The sequence below is a fragment of the Pelophylax lessonae genome (assembly GCF_965119305.1).
Source record: "Pelophylax lessonae genome assembly, chromosome: 11".
In the NCBI taxonomy this organism is placed as follows: domain Eukaryota; kingdom Metazoa; phylum Chordata; class Amphibia; order Anura; family Ranidae; genus Pelophylax; species Pelophylax lessonae.
This window is the reverse complement of record NC_138778.1, coordinates 154,788,373-154,801,897: the sequence shown is the minus strand read 5'-3', so window position 1 is coordinate 154,801,897 and position 13,525 is coordinate 154,788,373. Positions and strand designations below refer to the sequence as shown.

At 45.2% G+C, this 13,525-nt stretch overlaps 1 protein-coding gene across 2 annotated transcripts in view; it reads right to left on the bottom strand.

The window, feature by feature from the left end:
- Positions 1–247: 247 nt before the first annotated feature.
- Positions 248–13,525, bottom strand: part of YWHAB (tyrosine 3-monooxygenase/tryptophan 5-monooxygenase activation protein beta) — a gene marked incomplete at its 3' end in the record, with an annotated part of 54,007 nt that continues 40,729 nt past the window's right edge. The window contains exons 4-6 of one of the 2 annotated variants that reach the window (XM_082271243.1): positions 11,634–11,797; positions 8,175–8,270; positions 248–304 (exon numbers count right to left, since the gene is read on the bottom strand). In XM_082271243.1, coding sequence (XP_082127369.1) covers positions 248–304; positions 8,175–8,270; positions 11,634–11,797 — 317 coding nt within the window. Of the gene's footprint in view, positions 305–8,087; positions 8,271–11,633; positions 11,798–13,525 lie in introns of those variants that run through there. The other variant, XM_082271242.1, reaches the window with a different exon arrangement.

Genomic DNA, 13,525 nt, shown 5'->3' with positions numbered 1-13,525 from the left:
AAACCTTAGATATATGATATCCAGATATAATATACCATATATACATAAAAAGTTACAATGTTTGTCTCCTGTAAAATGCCTGATTTACTTCTTAATCCACAAAATGTTCTGCTACACGGAAGTTGTGAAAGTCGATGTACTATTCTCTTTACTGGTCGCACAAAGGGGATATACAATACAGAGTGATGGTGAACAAAATAAAGAAAAAAAAAAAAAACAAACAAAAATAATATTTGTTGCGTGGCAGTTAGTTGTCTCCCTCTACATTTTCAGCCTCGTCGTTCTGTTGTTCTGAGGTCCATAGCTGAAAAACACAAAGAAGCAGTATTTTAGTTTGTGCGTCACAAAACGTGTGCTAGTGGGCTTAAATCAATGTATTCATTATACAATTCTGTATTTGTTTTACCTAACAGGGTCTTTAAACATCTTGATATTACCCCCACAAGCAATGCAGGTTTCATTGGAGTGGACTTGCATTGTGAGAAGGAGCAGTGAATCGGAACTATAGCTTGGCACTAAGAAAACAACATTTAGTAGACATTTTTACAGAGCCTTCCATGTGACAGCAATGCTACACCCATCTGTTAAACGTCATCACCAGTACATCAAAAATTTGTCTTACATATTTTATTTTTTCCCCCAGTTAGGTTTATCTATTCATATTGTTTTGGCTGTCAGTTTGTTGTTTCAAACATCATAAAGTACAAAAAGCACATAGCAGACCATAGAGACATAAGTAGGTCCATGGAAAGTCAGACATACAAACGCATATGAAAAAAAAATAGGACTTTTGACTTACCGTAAAATTATTTTCTTTGATGTTCATTGACTGACAGCACCTGTCATTTATGCTGCCCCCTACAGGAGTAAGAAACTAGGAAGAAAAAACTTCTGGCTACGCCTATGGGCAGTCCTAGGGGGTATACTCCCTCTCTCTCTGCTATAGGCAAGCAGTGTCAGAAGAACAACAACTCCAGAAGGGTGGGTGCTACGTCAATGAACATCAGAGAAAATGGATTTTATGGTAGGTCAAAAATCAATTTTCTTTCGTTCACTGACAGCTCCTGATCTTCTTAAACCATTGGAACGTCCCAAAGCAGTGTTAATCGTGAAGGGTGGGATCAGCGAAAATAACTCCCAAGGCTAACTATAGCCAACCAGGTAAACAGGAGCTTACCTGAAAAAAACAATACACCCTCAAATAGGACCAGGTCCTCTAAACAGCAGCCTGCAAAACCTTGCAGCCAAAAGAAGCATCCGCAGATCCCAACACATCCACTTTATAGAACTTTGCGAAAGTGTGCACTGAAACCAGGTGGCCGCCTTGCAAACCTGAGTCACTGATGCCTGATGAGGGAAGGCCCAGGAGGCACTGAGCGCCCAAGCAGAATGCACCTCGACAGGGAAAAGGAGGAACCTACCCCCCTTGATGGAATAGACCTGAACCACCATCTGTCTGATCCATCTGGAAATGGTCGCAGAGGAAGCAGACAACCCTTTACGAAGCCCATGCGCGAGCAAAGAGTCTGACTTCCTGAAAGACTCCGTAGCTGCCAGGTACACCTTAATTGCCCAGACCACATCCAAGGCATGCAAGGCAATTTCCTTCGGATGTTTAGGCCTGGGACACAGGGAAGGCAACACAACACAGATGGACTGTCTTTTTTCACCCTATGTAACAATGTGTTCAAAAATCTGAGACAATCTTTGGAAGGAACAATGGAGAGGTTTGAAGAAACACCTGATCTCTGAATCACCAGGTAAGGTGGACGACAGGATAACGCTGCCAGCTCCGACACCTTGTTCGCAGATGTGATAGCCTCCAAAAAGGCGACCTTCAGGGACAGCGTAAGCAGGAGAATCTCTTAAAGATTCTAAAAGGAAGGCTTCTGGAGGACCGAAAGCACCAAATTGAGGTCCCAAAGCGACAACGGTGACCGCACTGGAGGAACCAAAATGTCGGACACCCTGAAGAAAGGTACGCACCAGGGAGTGTGCGTGGCCAAGGGTCATTGGAAGAAGAAGACCGCCAAAGCCGACACCTGGCCCTTGATGGTACTCGAGACCAATTTCTATTCAACCCCCCATTGAAAGGGCAAGGATGAACCCCACGAGACTCACACCACACAATGTAGGTCTTCCATGTATGATGGTAGGTCTTCCTAGAAGTAGATTTCCTAGCTTTTAACAGTGTAGGAATCACCGACTCAGATAAAGCTCTATCCTTCAGCACTTGGCATTCAACAGCCAAGCCGTCAAAGCCAGCGACTAAAGCAGGATGAAAGATCGGTCCTTGGGACAGCAGATCCTCCCGGAAAGGAAGCATCCAAGGAATATCGGCGACATGCTGCACAACATTGGCATATCAAGCCCGGCGAGGCCAGTCCAGAGCCACTAAGATGACTGCAATCCCTTCTGCCTTGATCCTGTGTGGAGGTCTTGGCAGAAGCTTGAGGAGGAAAGGCATAAAATCAGACTATACTGACCCTACGGGGCCACCAGCGCATCTGTGCCAGAGGATCCCTTGACCGAGTCACAAACCTTTGAACCTTTCCGTTGAGCTGAGACGCCAACAGATCCACCTCGGGGATGCCCCACCAGAGACACAACTGATGAAACAGCACCGGATGAAGGGACCACTCCCCTTAGTTCAATGCCTGCTGACTGAGGTAATCTGCCTGACAGTTTTCCACCCCGGAATGTGTACAGCGGAGAGGGCTGAAACAAACTGTTTCGCCAAACTTAGAGAATGCTGGCTACCTCCAGAGCCACCAGGGCACTTCTTGTGCCCCCCTTGTGATTGACATAAGCTATGGCCATGGCATGGTCCAATTGAATGCGCACTGGACAACCATGAAAACGATCCATCTAATGGTCCAGACAAAGTCTGATTGCTCAGAGCTCCAAGACATTGATTGGTAGTCTGGACTCTTCCAGTGTCCAGATCCCCAGAGCAGAATGCTTGCCGAGGGCACCTCCCCACCTGACATCCATGGTGACCACTGTCCAATATAAGGGGAGGAAGGATTTGCCCAGCTGAAGTGCCAGAAAACGAAGCCACCATATTAAGGACTCCTTTGTTCCCCAACTCAGCCGGATCTGATTGTCCAGAGACTTCAGAGTCTTGTCCCATTTGGCCAGAATCTGCCTTTGCAGGGACCTCGTATGGAACTGTGCAAATGGAACCGCCTCAAAAAGGTAGACAAGCGCAGAGCTGAGGTCTGCACACGCTTGCTGGCCAGACTGGGGTGACCACTGGACCTAGATTATCCAGCCTGTCGCCCTGTCCAGCAGTTGATTGCATTTCTCAAGAAAAAAAAATTGTCTAAAAAGAAAATATTTGCCAGGACCAAAAATCCCAGCAAGGAACTAGGTCCTTACACCTGACTATGAAGAAAAAAAAAAAAACTGAGTGCCTATAGCAGAGAGAGGGAGTTCCTCCCCTGGGACTGTCCATGGGCATAGCTAGACTTGTTTGAGGTAACCCCCTATCCCACATGACCAGATCCTGGAGACATTATCACACTCAAACCTTAGTGAACGTAAAGGACGCAAAATTGTAATGGTAACAAACATGGTTCTAAAAAGACCAGGTAAGACTTTGGCTGTTTGTTTAGATATCTGTATCTTTGTGGTCCGATACAACTTTGTCCTATGTTGGGCTCTATTTGTCCTTTGTGTGGTGGATCGCGGACTGTGGGATCCTGGGGGGAGCCTTTGCCACACCCTGGCAAGTATGGGGTTCTCGGTATAGGTGGAAGGTGTTTGCGGGTGATTGTCCACCCCTGGCCCCTCCCTCCCATTGGTCTATGGCAGGCTTCTATCCTTGCAGTCAGATGCATCTTCTGTGGGCATTGCGAATGCGCAGTTGAGAACCAGACCTGGCGCTGTTACAGCTGAGCTCATTTTATATTGCTGTGTGCTCCGGTTTGGAGATAAAAGCCAGACACACAGTTCAGTCTATCTGGTTACTGTTGGTGGACCTACATGGGGCGGGACAGGCGTCTTTGTTTGCAAAGATCCTTTTACATTTGCCAATCATCATGTTGCAGTTGGTGCTCTGCCCTATAGTTGCATTCTTCTACGCACCTAAGAGCCTCTCTTGAACAGGCTGTACACTCCTACCATCTTAGATTGTATTACGGTTTGATTTCCTTATGTCATGGAACTTAGTAATATACCCTGTAGGTCTATTCCTTCTAATACCCTGGTTTGACATAGGTCTGTACTATGGATATATATATATTTTTTTTTACCATGATTGAATGAAGCTTGAATTATTGCTGACTATACAGGATCCTGGCCAAATATGGTCTACCTATAAGTGTTGGCATTACACTCCTTTGGTTGGTGTCTTTATTTATATTGGATTTACTGGTAAAACCTTCTTGTGGTTATTGATGATCTTTTAGTTGAATGAAAACTCTTGATCTGCTCGTGTCTCTCCAATACCTACAGGGGGTAGGATCTGGCTTCCTGGTTTGCTGCCTGGGACTGGTTTCACCATTTCCTAGCTTTGGCTAAGTCCTTGAAGCCCTGATCCAGTGGTGGGGTTGTTGATGCACATTTAGCAGCTATATGGTGCGAAACATGTAGAAACATAACTGTGGATTTGCTTCCTATGCGTCTTTTGTGTAAACGTAGTGACGTGCTGGCATACCAAAATTTTGATGTACTGGTGAGGACATTTAATTGATGGGTATAGCATTGCACATTTTTGTTTTGTGTAATAAAATGTTTGAAACATTTTTTTAAATGTAGTTGTGCTATAAAGTCTACTTTATGTCACCGGGAAAGTCCTGTTCCTCAAGCAATACATTATTTTGGCACTACATATTAAAACAAGGTGCCCTTTTATGTTTGGTGTTACTTAGACACTTGATAAATTCTTTGATCTATAGCTTAGCACTAAAAATCCAGATGTCACAAGCTACAAGTACCTATACTGTGCAATTACAATTTTTTCCCCCTTAAAACACTAGCAAATATTGCTGATAATAGGTAGTCACAGTCAAATTCTCTATTGCTGTATGGTTGATGTTACTCAGTTTATCCATGCCACTTTTTCAGTTCTAATGATGTGTCAGGAACATACCCAAGCATTTTTTAACCCACCGAGAACCTAAGCGAATCACCATGGAATCTGTCATGACAGATTGCATGTCCAACAGACTGAAGACCTTTCACGTTTTGGAACCACTCTCTTCGAATTATAATTATTCCACCATTTGAGGTCATGAAGTATGTTGGGTGTTAATGACTCAACTTGAGAATTGCTGTCAAATCACTGGGGTATAGATGTTAGAACATCATAAGAGGTTAAAGACAGGTGGTGTTGAAGGCCGTCACTACTTTTCTAGTTTGATGTAGATGGCCTCTTTGGTGCCAGCTGCTTACCAGTTGATCTCCAAAACGTACACCTCACGGTCCCTTTTCCATAAGGTGTAGGAAAGGTGTATAGTTCTGGTCTGTAGAATTTGCCCTCCTACGTTGGGTCATCAGGTTGTTCTGTCTCCCCAATGTACAGGTCTTTACATTCTTCACTACACTGCATATATCATAGTTAGTCTGGCTGAAAAAAGACACAAGTCCATCTAGTTAAACCAATCATGTCACTTCGCTTGTGTGTTGGGTCCTTTGGATGCACAAGCTTCTGTCTCATTGGGCTTCAAAGACCCAAAGAGGTGGTGTTGGTTAAAAATCTTTCTGCTTTTTTAATATTCTTTAGATACATATGGGGTGACCATTACTCTGTGCAAAGTGCTTCTCCCCTCTGTCAGATGGTTGAGTATTTGCTGAACCTTCTGGATGTTAGCTTGGATAAGCTGCCAAATGTCTAACATTAAAAAACAAGCAAAGCTGAATGTGACCAAGTATTACTTAAGCTGTACCATGAACTGGCTCAATGAGAACCTTCTAAGACAACAATATTAATATTTACATGAAGGTGATCCCTTTTACGGGTCTACCTATTCAACAAAAAATGAAAAGCCTATACATTATCTTTAAAATGGTTGTAAACCTCAGACATGAATAATGAACAAAGCATATCCTTTTATAGTGTGTACTTGTCAATCCAGAGCACTGTATAAATATGTTTATGAAGCGTTTTCTTTGTGTTTATACAGCGTTGAAAAAGCTTGAAGAATGCACATGGAAGCGATACTTTTCTAGTGGGAAGTACTTAAAGAGGAAATCTACTTTAAGGCATGTTTAGCTTGTTGTATGACAGCAGACATTTTGTGAATTCTACGCAAGATGGATTTGTAGCTCTTTGGCTTGGTCCTGCTCAACTTTGCAGGCACAAAAAGCTCTGCTACTGGCAATGCTCATTGCCTCTACTCCTACCTGACCAGGTCATCATTGCTGGCTGGTTGATGCTTCTGCCCGCACAAGAACAGAAATGGTGTTACCACATGGCTGCTCTGTACAGACAGGAAGTGGCTGGAGCTGCTCTGTCATACATCTCTATCACCTAGTGCATTCTGGGATTCCGGAGCCTCCACTCTCTCTCTCTCTCTCAATAGCCAGCTTACACTTTATAAATGCTCTAGGTGCTGTTATAGAGCATTACCATTGAAATCAATGGAGGTGACTGACAAGCATGCTTCATAAAAGCGACATGCTGATTAACCACTTGAAAACCTCGCCTTTTCTGGAACTTTTTGTTTCCAAGTTTAAATCTGTATTGTTTGCTAGAAAATTACTTTGAACCCCAAACCTATAATATATATATATATAGCAGGGAGCCTAGAGAATAAAAACCGCGATCATTGCAATATTTTATGTCACACAGTATTTGCGCAGTGGTCTTTTAAAATGCAAAACAAAACCACACTTTATTGAATTTCAATGCGAAACAATAGAAAACGCAATTTTTTGTAAAATATAAAAGATGAAGTTATGCCGAGAAGATAGATGCCCAACATGTCATGCTTTAAAACTGCGCACAGTCGTGGAATGGCGACAAACTACGGTACATAAAAATCTCCATAGGCAACACTTTAAAAAAACATTTTTACAGGTTACCTGCTTAGAGTTACGGAGAAGGTCTTGTGCTGGAGTTATTGTTCTCACTGTAACATACACGGCGATGCCTCACGTGTAGTTTACACACACGTTTACATATGCTCACATGACTTATGTATGCATTCACTTCTGCTCGCAAACACGGATGGATGGGGTGCTTTACTTTTTTTTTTTAAGGATTTATTTTGCTTTTTATTTTACACGGCCCCTTTATTTTTATCTCTTTTATTCCTATTACAAGGAATGTAAACATCCCTTGTAATAACAAAGGATGACAGGTCAGAAAGACCCCAAATCTCTCATTAACGTTTAAATACAAAAAAAAAAAAAAAATATTTTGATAGAAAATTTCTGAACTTTTGCTTTAACCAAAAAAAACGAAATAGAAAAATGATTTACTATGGCCCAGGAACTGGAAGTAATGTCATGTCATCCTCCAATGACAGACGAGTGGCAGCCATCTTGGCCTCACTGTTCTCCATACCTAGCTACCGCCAGTGTGGGATTGCTCCCAGGCTTCACTGATCAGTCAGGTAGGCCCAGGAACGCACTTCTACTGCGGTTTCTAAAAGTGATCCCGTGGTGAATTCACCCACAAGACCACTTTTATTTTAAAAGGAGTTGTGAAGGCACTAGGCAGGAAGGATTTTTATCTTAATACATTCTATGCATTAAGATAAAAAGCCTTCTGTGTGTAGCAGCCTCCCCAGCACCCCCTAATACTTACTTGTGTCCCCTCTTTGTCCAGCGATGTCCACGAATCCCTCGGCTGTCCTTGGACTCTCTCTCCTGATTGGCAAAGATACAGCCGTGGCGCCATTGGCTCAGACGGCTGTCAAAGTCAGTGAGCCAATCAGGAGATAGGGGGTGGGGCCGAACAACAGCTCTGTGTCTGAATGGACTCACGGTGCTGCAGCTCAGCTGTCCCCAAAGCAAGCTGCTTGCTGTGGGGGCACTCGATAGGAGGGAGTGGCCAGGAGCAGGAATGAGGTGGTGATGAATGGGCGGGGGGGGGGGGGGGGGGGTGTGTGTGTGGAGGGATTGGAAAGAGGAAAAAACTGTCAGGGAAGGCATCGCCTTTGAGAGCTTGAAGAGTCATGTTTTATAAAGATGGTCACTACAGAAATAAAACAAACTGTACTTACTGTAAGATTGTCCCTTAGTAGCTGCATGATGAGAGTGCTGTCTTTGTAAGACTCTTCATTCAATGTGTCCAGTTCAGCTATTGCCTCATCAAATGCCTGGAAACAAAAAAAATAAAATAAAATAATATAGACCAGTGGTCACCAAACTGTGGCCCGTGGCCCAGAAGCAACTCTTTGCTTGCCTTCATCTGGCCCTTGGGGCTTTATTTCACCCACTAACAAAAGTGGTGGTCCATTCCTTCCACTGACACAAACAATGGGTTACTATACCTCCCACAGACATAATGACAGACAGACACAGACACTATTCTTCTGACAGCCACAAGGATTGGGTTCTATTCCTCCCACCATCAACTATGGGTCACTATTCCTTCCACTGACAGATGATTGGGCACCATTCCTGTCATTAATACTAAATTATGGCTTACCATCCCCCTTTCTCCTAACCACACGTGCTATATAAAATTTCTATTTCTTTTATTCCCACTGACAACCAAACCAGAGGCACTGTTTACTCTTACTCATGCCGGGGTGTTTTCTACTCCCATTGGCCTCAGCCTCGCCTCTTAGGCCCTGTTCACACCTGAGTGTTTTTCAGCTCGTAAAACGCTCATTTCTAAAGTCCCAAAACGCCCAACAAGCAAAATCCCATTCATTTCAATGGCCCATGTTAACATATGAGCGCTTTGTCGCCTGAAGCACAACGCCTGAAGCTCAAAAAAGCACACAAGCTTCTTTTTTTGGCAGATTACAGGCGTTTTTGTTAGAGGTCAATGCCTGCAAAAAACAATACGCTCACGTATGAATGGAGCCTTATCACTTTTTCACATCAATACGGTTTGCCATGTGATAAAACAAATTGCATGACAAGTTGCACCCTATTTTCAGCAATAGAACCAATCAAATCATTGCAACTCAAATTGCAGCGATTTTGAAAAAGGTTCCTGCACTACTTTTCTGTGATTTCATTGTGACTTGCATTCAGTTCTGTTTAATAAAGTTGCAAGCCACAAAGAAAGTCAATGGAAATAGCACTGATCTGCGGCTTTGAAATCACGCTGAAGTAGCATGATTTCAAAGCTGCACTGGTGTGAACTAGGGCTTAATGTCTGAAGGACAGTAAGCCATTCGTTTAGAAAGTCTAGAGATCTCCGATACAGACTGTCTGAAATGCATTAAGCAATGAGTGCAGAAAAGTGTTTCCTATTATTTTACCATGCACACTGCAGCTGCTCCTATAGGCTTTTGAGCGCTCATTTTTTCTGCCTTGAAACTCCCCTTCGTGTTAGTCAATATGTCCATGCACACTATGACTTTCTCAGGAATATGCTCTCACAGGCAGAAAAAACCCCTACAAAACTTGCGTATTTGAGAGAAGCAGAAGAGACGCCCAAGTGCGCAAAAACGCGCAAAAGAGCATGAAGCAGCTCATACAGACAAAAAAAAAAAAAAAAAAAAAAAACTTATGCTCACAAAAGCTCAAAAGGAGTTCAATAAAAACATGCAAGAGAGCCCATAAAAATAGATTTTTGACTTGCCATAAAATCCTTTTTTCTTAGCGGTAGTATACCGCTTTTTGTGACTTTTACCTACAGGTAAGCCTATAATAAGGCTTATCTGTAGGTACAATTAATATCTCCTAAACTGGCACGGTTTAGGAGATATTTGCACTGCATGCAGCCGCTCACGCGAGCGGCGCATGCGCTCTGAAGGTCCGACGGACCTTCAGAGCTGCTTGCCGAGAAGTTGCCGGAAAATGAATCCCGCGTGCATGCGCAGGAGTGACGTCATGGCGGCTCCAGCCAATCACAGCGCCGGAGCCGCCAAACCCGGAAAGGACGCCGAGGGATCATGTCCGATCCCACAGCGGTGTCCAGGGGTCCGTGTCGGGGCTTCGTTCTAAGGTAAGTGTTTCATAATGAGCTAGTATGCGATGCACACTAGCTCATTATGCCTTTGTCTAGCAGGGGTTTTTTTTTGGAGTATACTCCCGCTTTAAGTTAATTGACGGACGCAGTCCTCTGATCCATATCAGTAGGGTTATACTGCCCCCTACAGGAGTAGGACACTAGGCAGAAAAAAAGTTCTGGCTACGCCTATGGGCAGTCCCGGAGGGTATACCCTCTCTCTTCCTGCATAGGATGTCAGTTTTAATCTGCCTAGTAAGGAGTAAGGACCTAGTTCCTTGCTGGGATCTTTGGTCCTGGCATACAAGTATTTTTATTAGCTAGCCTTTTTCTCCGGATTTTTTTTTGTGAGATCTTCAAGCAACTATGCGGGGCTGGGCAATGGGCTTGATATCTAGATCCAGTGGTCACCCCCCCAGCGAGCGCATGCAGGCTTTAGCTCCACGCTGGGTAGGCCACGGCATAGTCCCACTGGACAGGGACTGGCCCCGCGAGTTAAACGCCTCGCCAGGTCGCACACGACAGGGTCCAGGCCTGTGTCACAGCGTTCCTATTTGGCCGACAGCCCCCACACTGGTGGAGAGGGGTCCTGTCAGGATATGGCTCCCGTCTGTGTTCCTGGTACAGTGAGTAAACATTCCCCGCCCACCCCCCTCTTTCCTTGGGGATTTTGGGGTGGACCCGGGCCCCTCCCTGGGATGGTCAGACCCTCACACTCCTGGGTTTCCCTCTGTTCTGTTGTGCAACCCCCCACCTGACCTGCGGTGGGCGCTGTAGCACGATGGGACTGCTGTTTTTGCAAAAAACAAATGTCATTTTTTTGCAAATTTTGCTGGCGGGTTCTTCTGGTTCAGTATGGCCCCTTAAGACCATGTGACCCCACCTGACCCCCTCACGGAGGCCGCAGGGCCTTTCCAGGGCTCTACTGTCCATCGGTGCATTTTCGGCAGTTCGGGAAGCATTTGGGCCCAGGGAGGAGGTAGCCTTGAGATGGGCCACTACTCCTTCCCACTATAACCAACGATGGGCCACTACTCCTTCCCACTATTACCAACGATGGGCCACTACTCCTTCCCACTATTACCAACGATGGGCCACTACTCCTTCCCACTATAACCAACGATGGGCCACTACTCCTTCCCACTATTACCAACGATGGGCCACGACTCCTTCCCACTATTACCAACGATGGGCCACGACTCCTTCCCACTATAACCAACGATGGACCACTACTCCTTCCCACTATAACGATGGGCCACTATTCCTCCTCCTACTGACTATATTTACAATGTAATTTTTTATTTTTTTTAACTCTGACGCTAGAGTAATTTCCACTCTAACTGGCCACTCTGACCCCCCCCCCCCCCCAAAAGTCTGACGGACAGTAAATTGGCCCTTGTTTAGAAAGTTTTGAGGCCCCTGCTGTAAAGGATGGCACATTTAACAGTAAGGATGTTCTATGACGTGAACTAGTTTATTAATAAAAAAGGTACTACTGTCCTCTAATGTCTATAGTCCGCACTGCCGGACGACAAGGAAAACAAAATCATACCGTTTTTGCTAAGCTGCAGGCTTTTTCTTGGGAGTTAAGAATTTCATAGTAAAACACAGAGAAGTTAAGAGCCAATCCAAGTCGAATAGGGTGTGTTGGCTGCATCTCACTCTTGCTAATTTCAAAAGCTTCCTGATAAGCCCGTTGAGAGTTGTCTACAGTAACTGTAACAAAAAAAAATAAAAATAAAAAAACAACATGTTACATGCTTTCTCTGTGCAGGAATAAGTCACCACTACTTGATATCCACATGTGTTAAGATTCCTAAATTACATTGCAACCCACCAAAGTACATTAGGAAGCAAAAGTACCCACAGACCTAAAATGACAGTGACCTTTCTGGCTGTTTACAGATGACTGACCGTCACCGCACTACTCCTGGAAGACCGAGAACGGAGCGATCAGCAGTCACGTGAACATTCAGTTCTCAAGCAGAGCCAGCAGGGGACAGATGCAGCATCAGACCAATGCTGCAGCCATTGAGAGTTTGGGATTTTTGACTTACCATAAAATTCAATTCACTGATATTGACAGACAACTTGTTATCTTCTTAACCCAACCATTGGGTTATACTGCCCTCTACAGGAATAGGACACTAGGCAGAAAAAAGTCTGGCTATGTCTATGGGCAGTTCCAGGGGGTATACTCCCTCTCTCTGCCATAGTCACTCAGTTTAGTTACGAGCAGTGTCAGAAGAATTACAACTCCACAGAGGGGAGTTTTGGGACGTCACGGAACCAGAGCAGACTTCTGAAAATTCAGAATCCAGCCGAACCTCCCTCAGTTCGTATGGTAATCTCCAGGTTTTCCACCAGAGCAGTAGGAGACTCCGCTCGCAGAAAGAGGTCATTACAAGTAGCAAAGTTCCGTGATCCCCCATTGGTGTAACAATGCTAGCACCGGGGCCAACACTTTTGCGACCAAAGGGTAACGCCACAACCTGATAATGCTCCTCTTCCACGGCAAAGCTGAGGAAGTGCTGGTGACCGACACATATTGGAATGGAAAGGTAAGCGTCCTTGATTGTCGATGGAGGGGAGAAAATCCCCCTGATGCAGGGAAGCCACCACCGTGCGAATGGACTCCATTCCGAACTTCTACACCCGCACAAAGCAGTTCAGCGCCTTGAGGTCCAGAATTGGACGCACCTTGCCTTCGATCCTAGGGACTTTAAACAGGTTTAAGTAAAAACCCCTGAAAATTTTCTGATGTCAGAACCGGGACAATCACCCTTTGAAGTATAAGGTTTTGCACCACCCCAAGAAGAGCCTTGGGAGCCGGGGAAAGTCTCATGTCGGAAGGAAGAACAAACTTGATCTTGTAGCCAGACCGTATGACCTTGTGGACCCACTTGTCTTGTACCACAGAAGTCCACAGGCCTGGGAACCAGTGAAGACGCCCACCCCCCCCCCCACCCCAGATACGGGTGAGGGCACACGTTCCTGCTGAAAGGGCCCAGTCCGCGGGTCTGGAGAAGCCCGCTCTTTACTTGCTAGACCAAGTTCGCTTGGTTCCTCTAGAGGAGGCCCCGAAGGGCTTCGATCTCGTCAGTCAACCCTGAGGGACGAAAAAAAACGTATGAGCTGTGGAGGGGAGGCCCACGTCTACGAGGGGTACTCTTGCCCCTCCCCCCCGTGAGACCTTTAATGATGTCATCCAGGGTAGCACCAAACAGGCGATCTCCTTGAAAGGGAAGGTCAGACCTTTTTAGAAGTTGGGTCCGCAGACCAGCATTTGAGCCAGAAGACACACCGAAGGACCACTGCTGAAACAGAGCCGAGCAACTAGGGGAGCTGCATCCAAAAGAGTCATCACAGATAAACTGCAGCCCCTGGACCAGCTGGTCCGCCAGCTCAGCAAAGGCAGGAGGGAACTTCCCTCCGTCCAGGTCA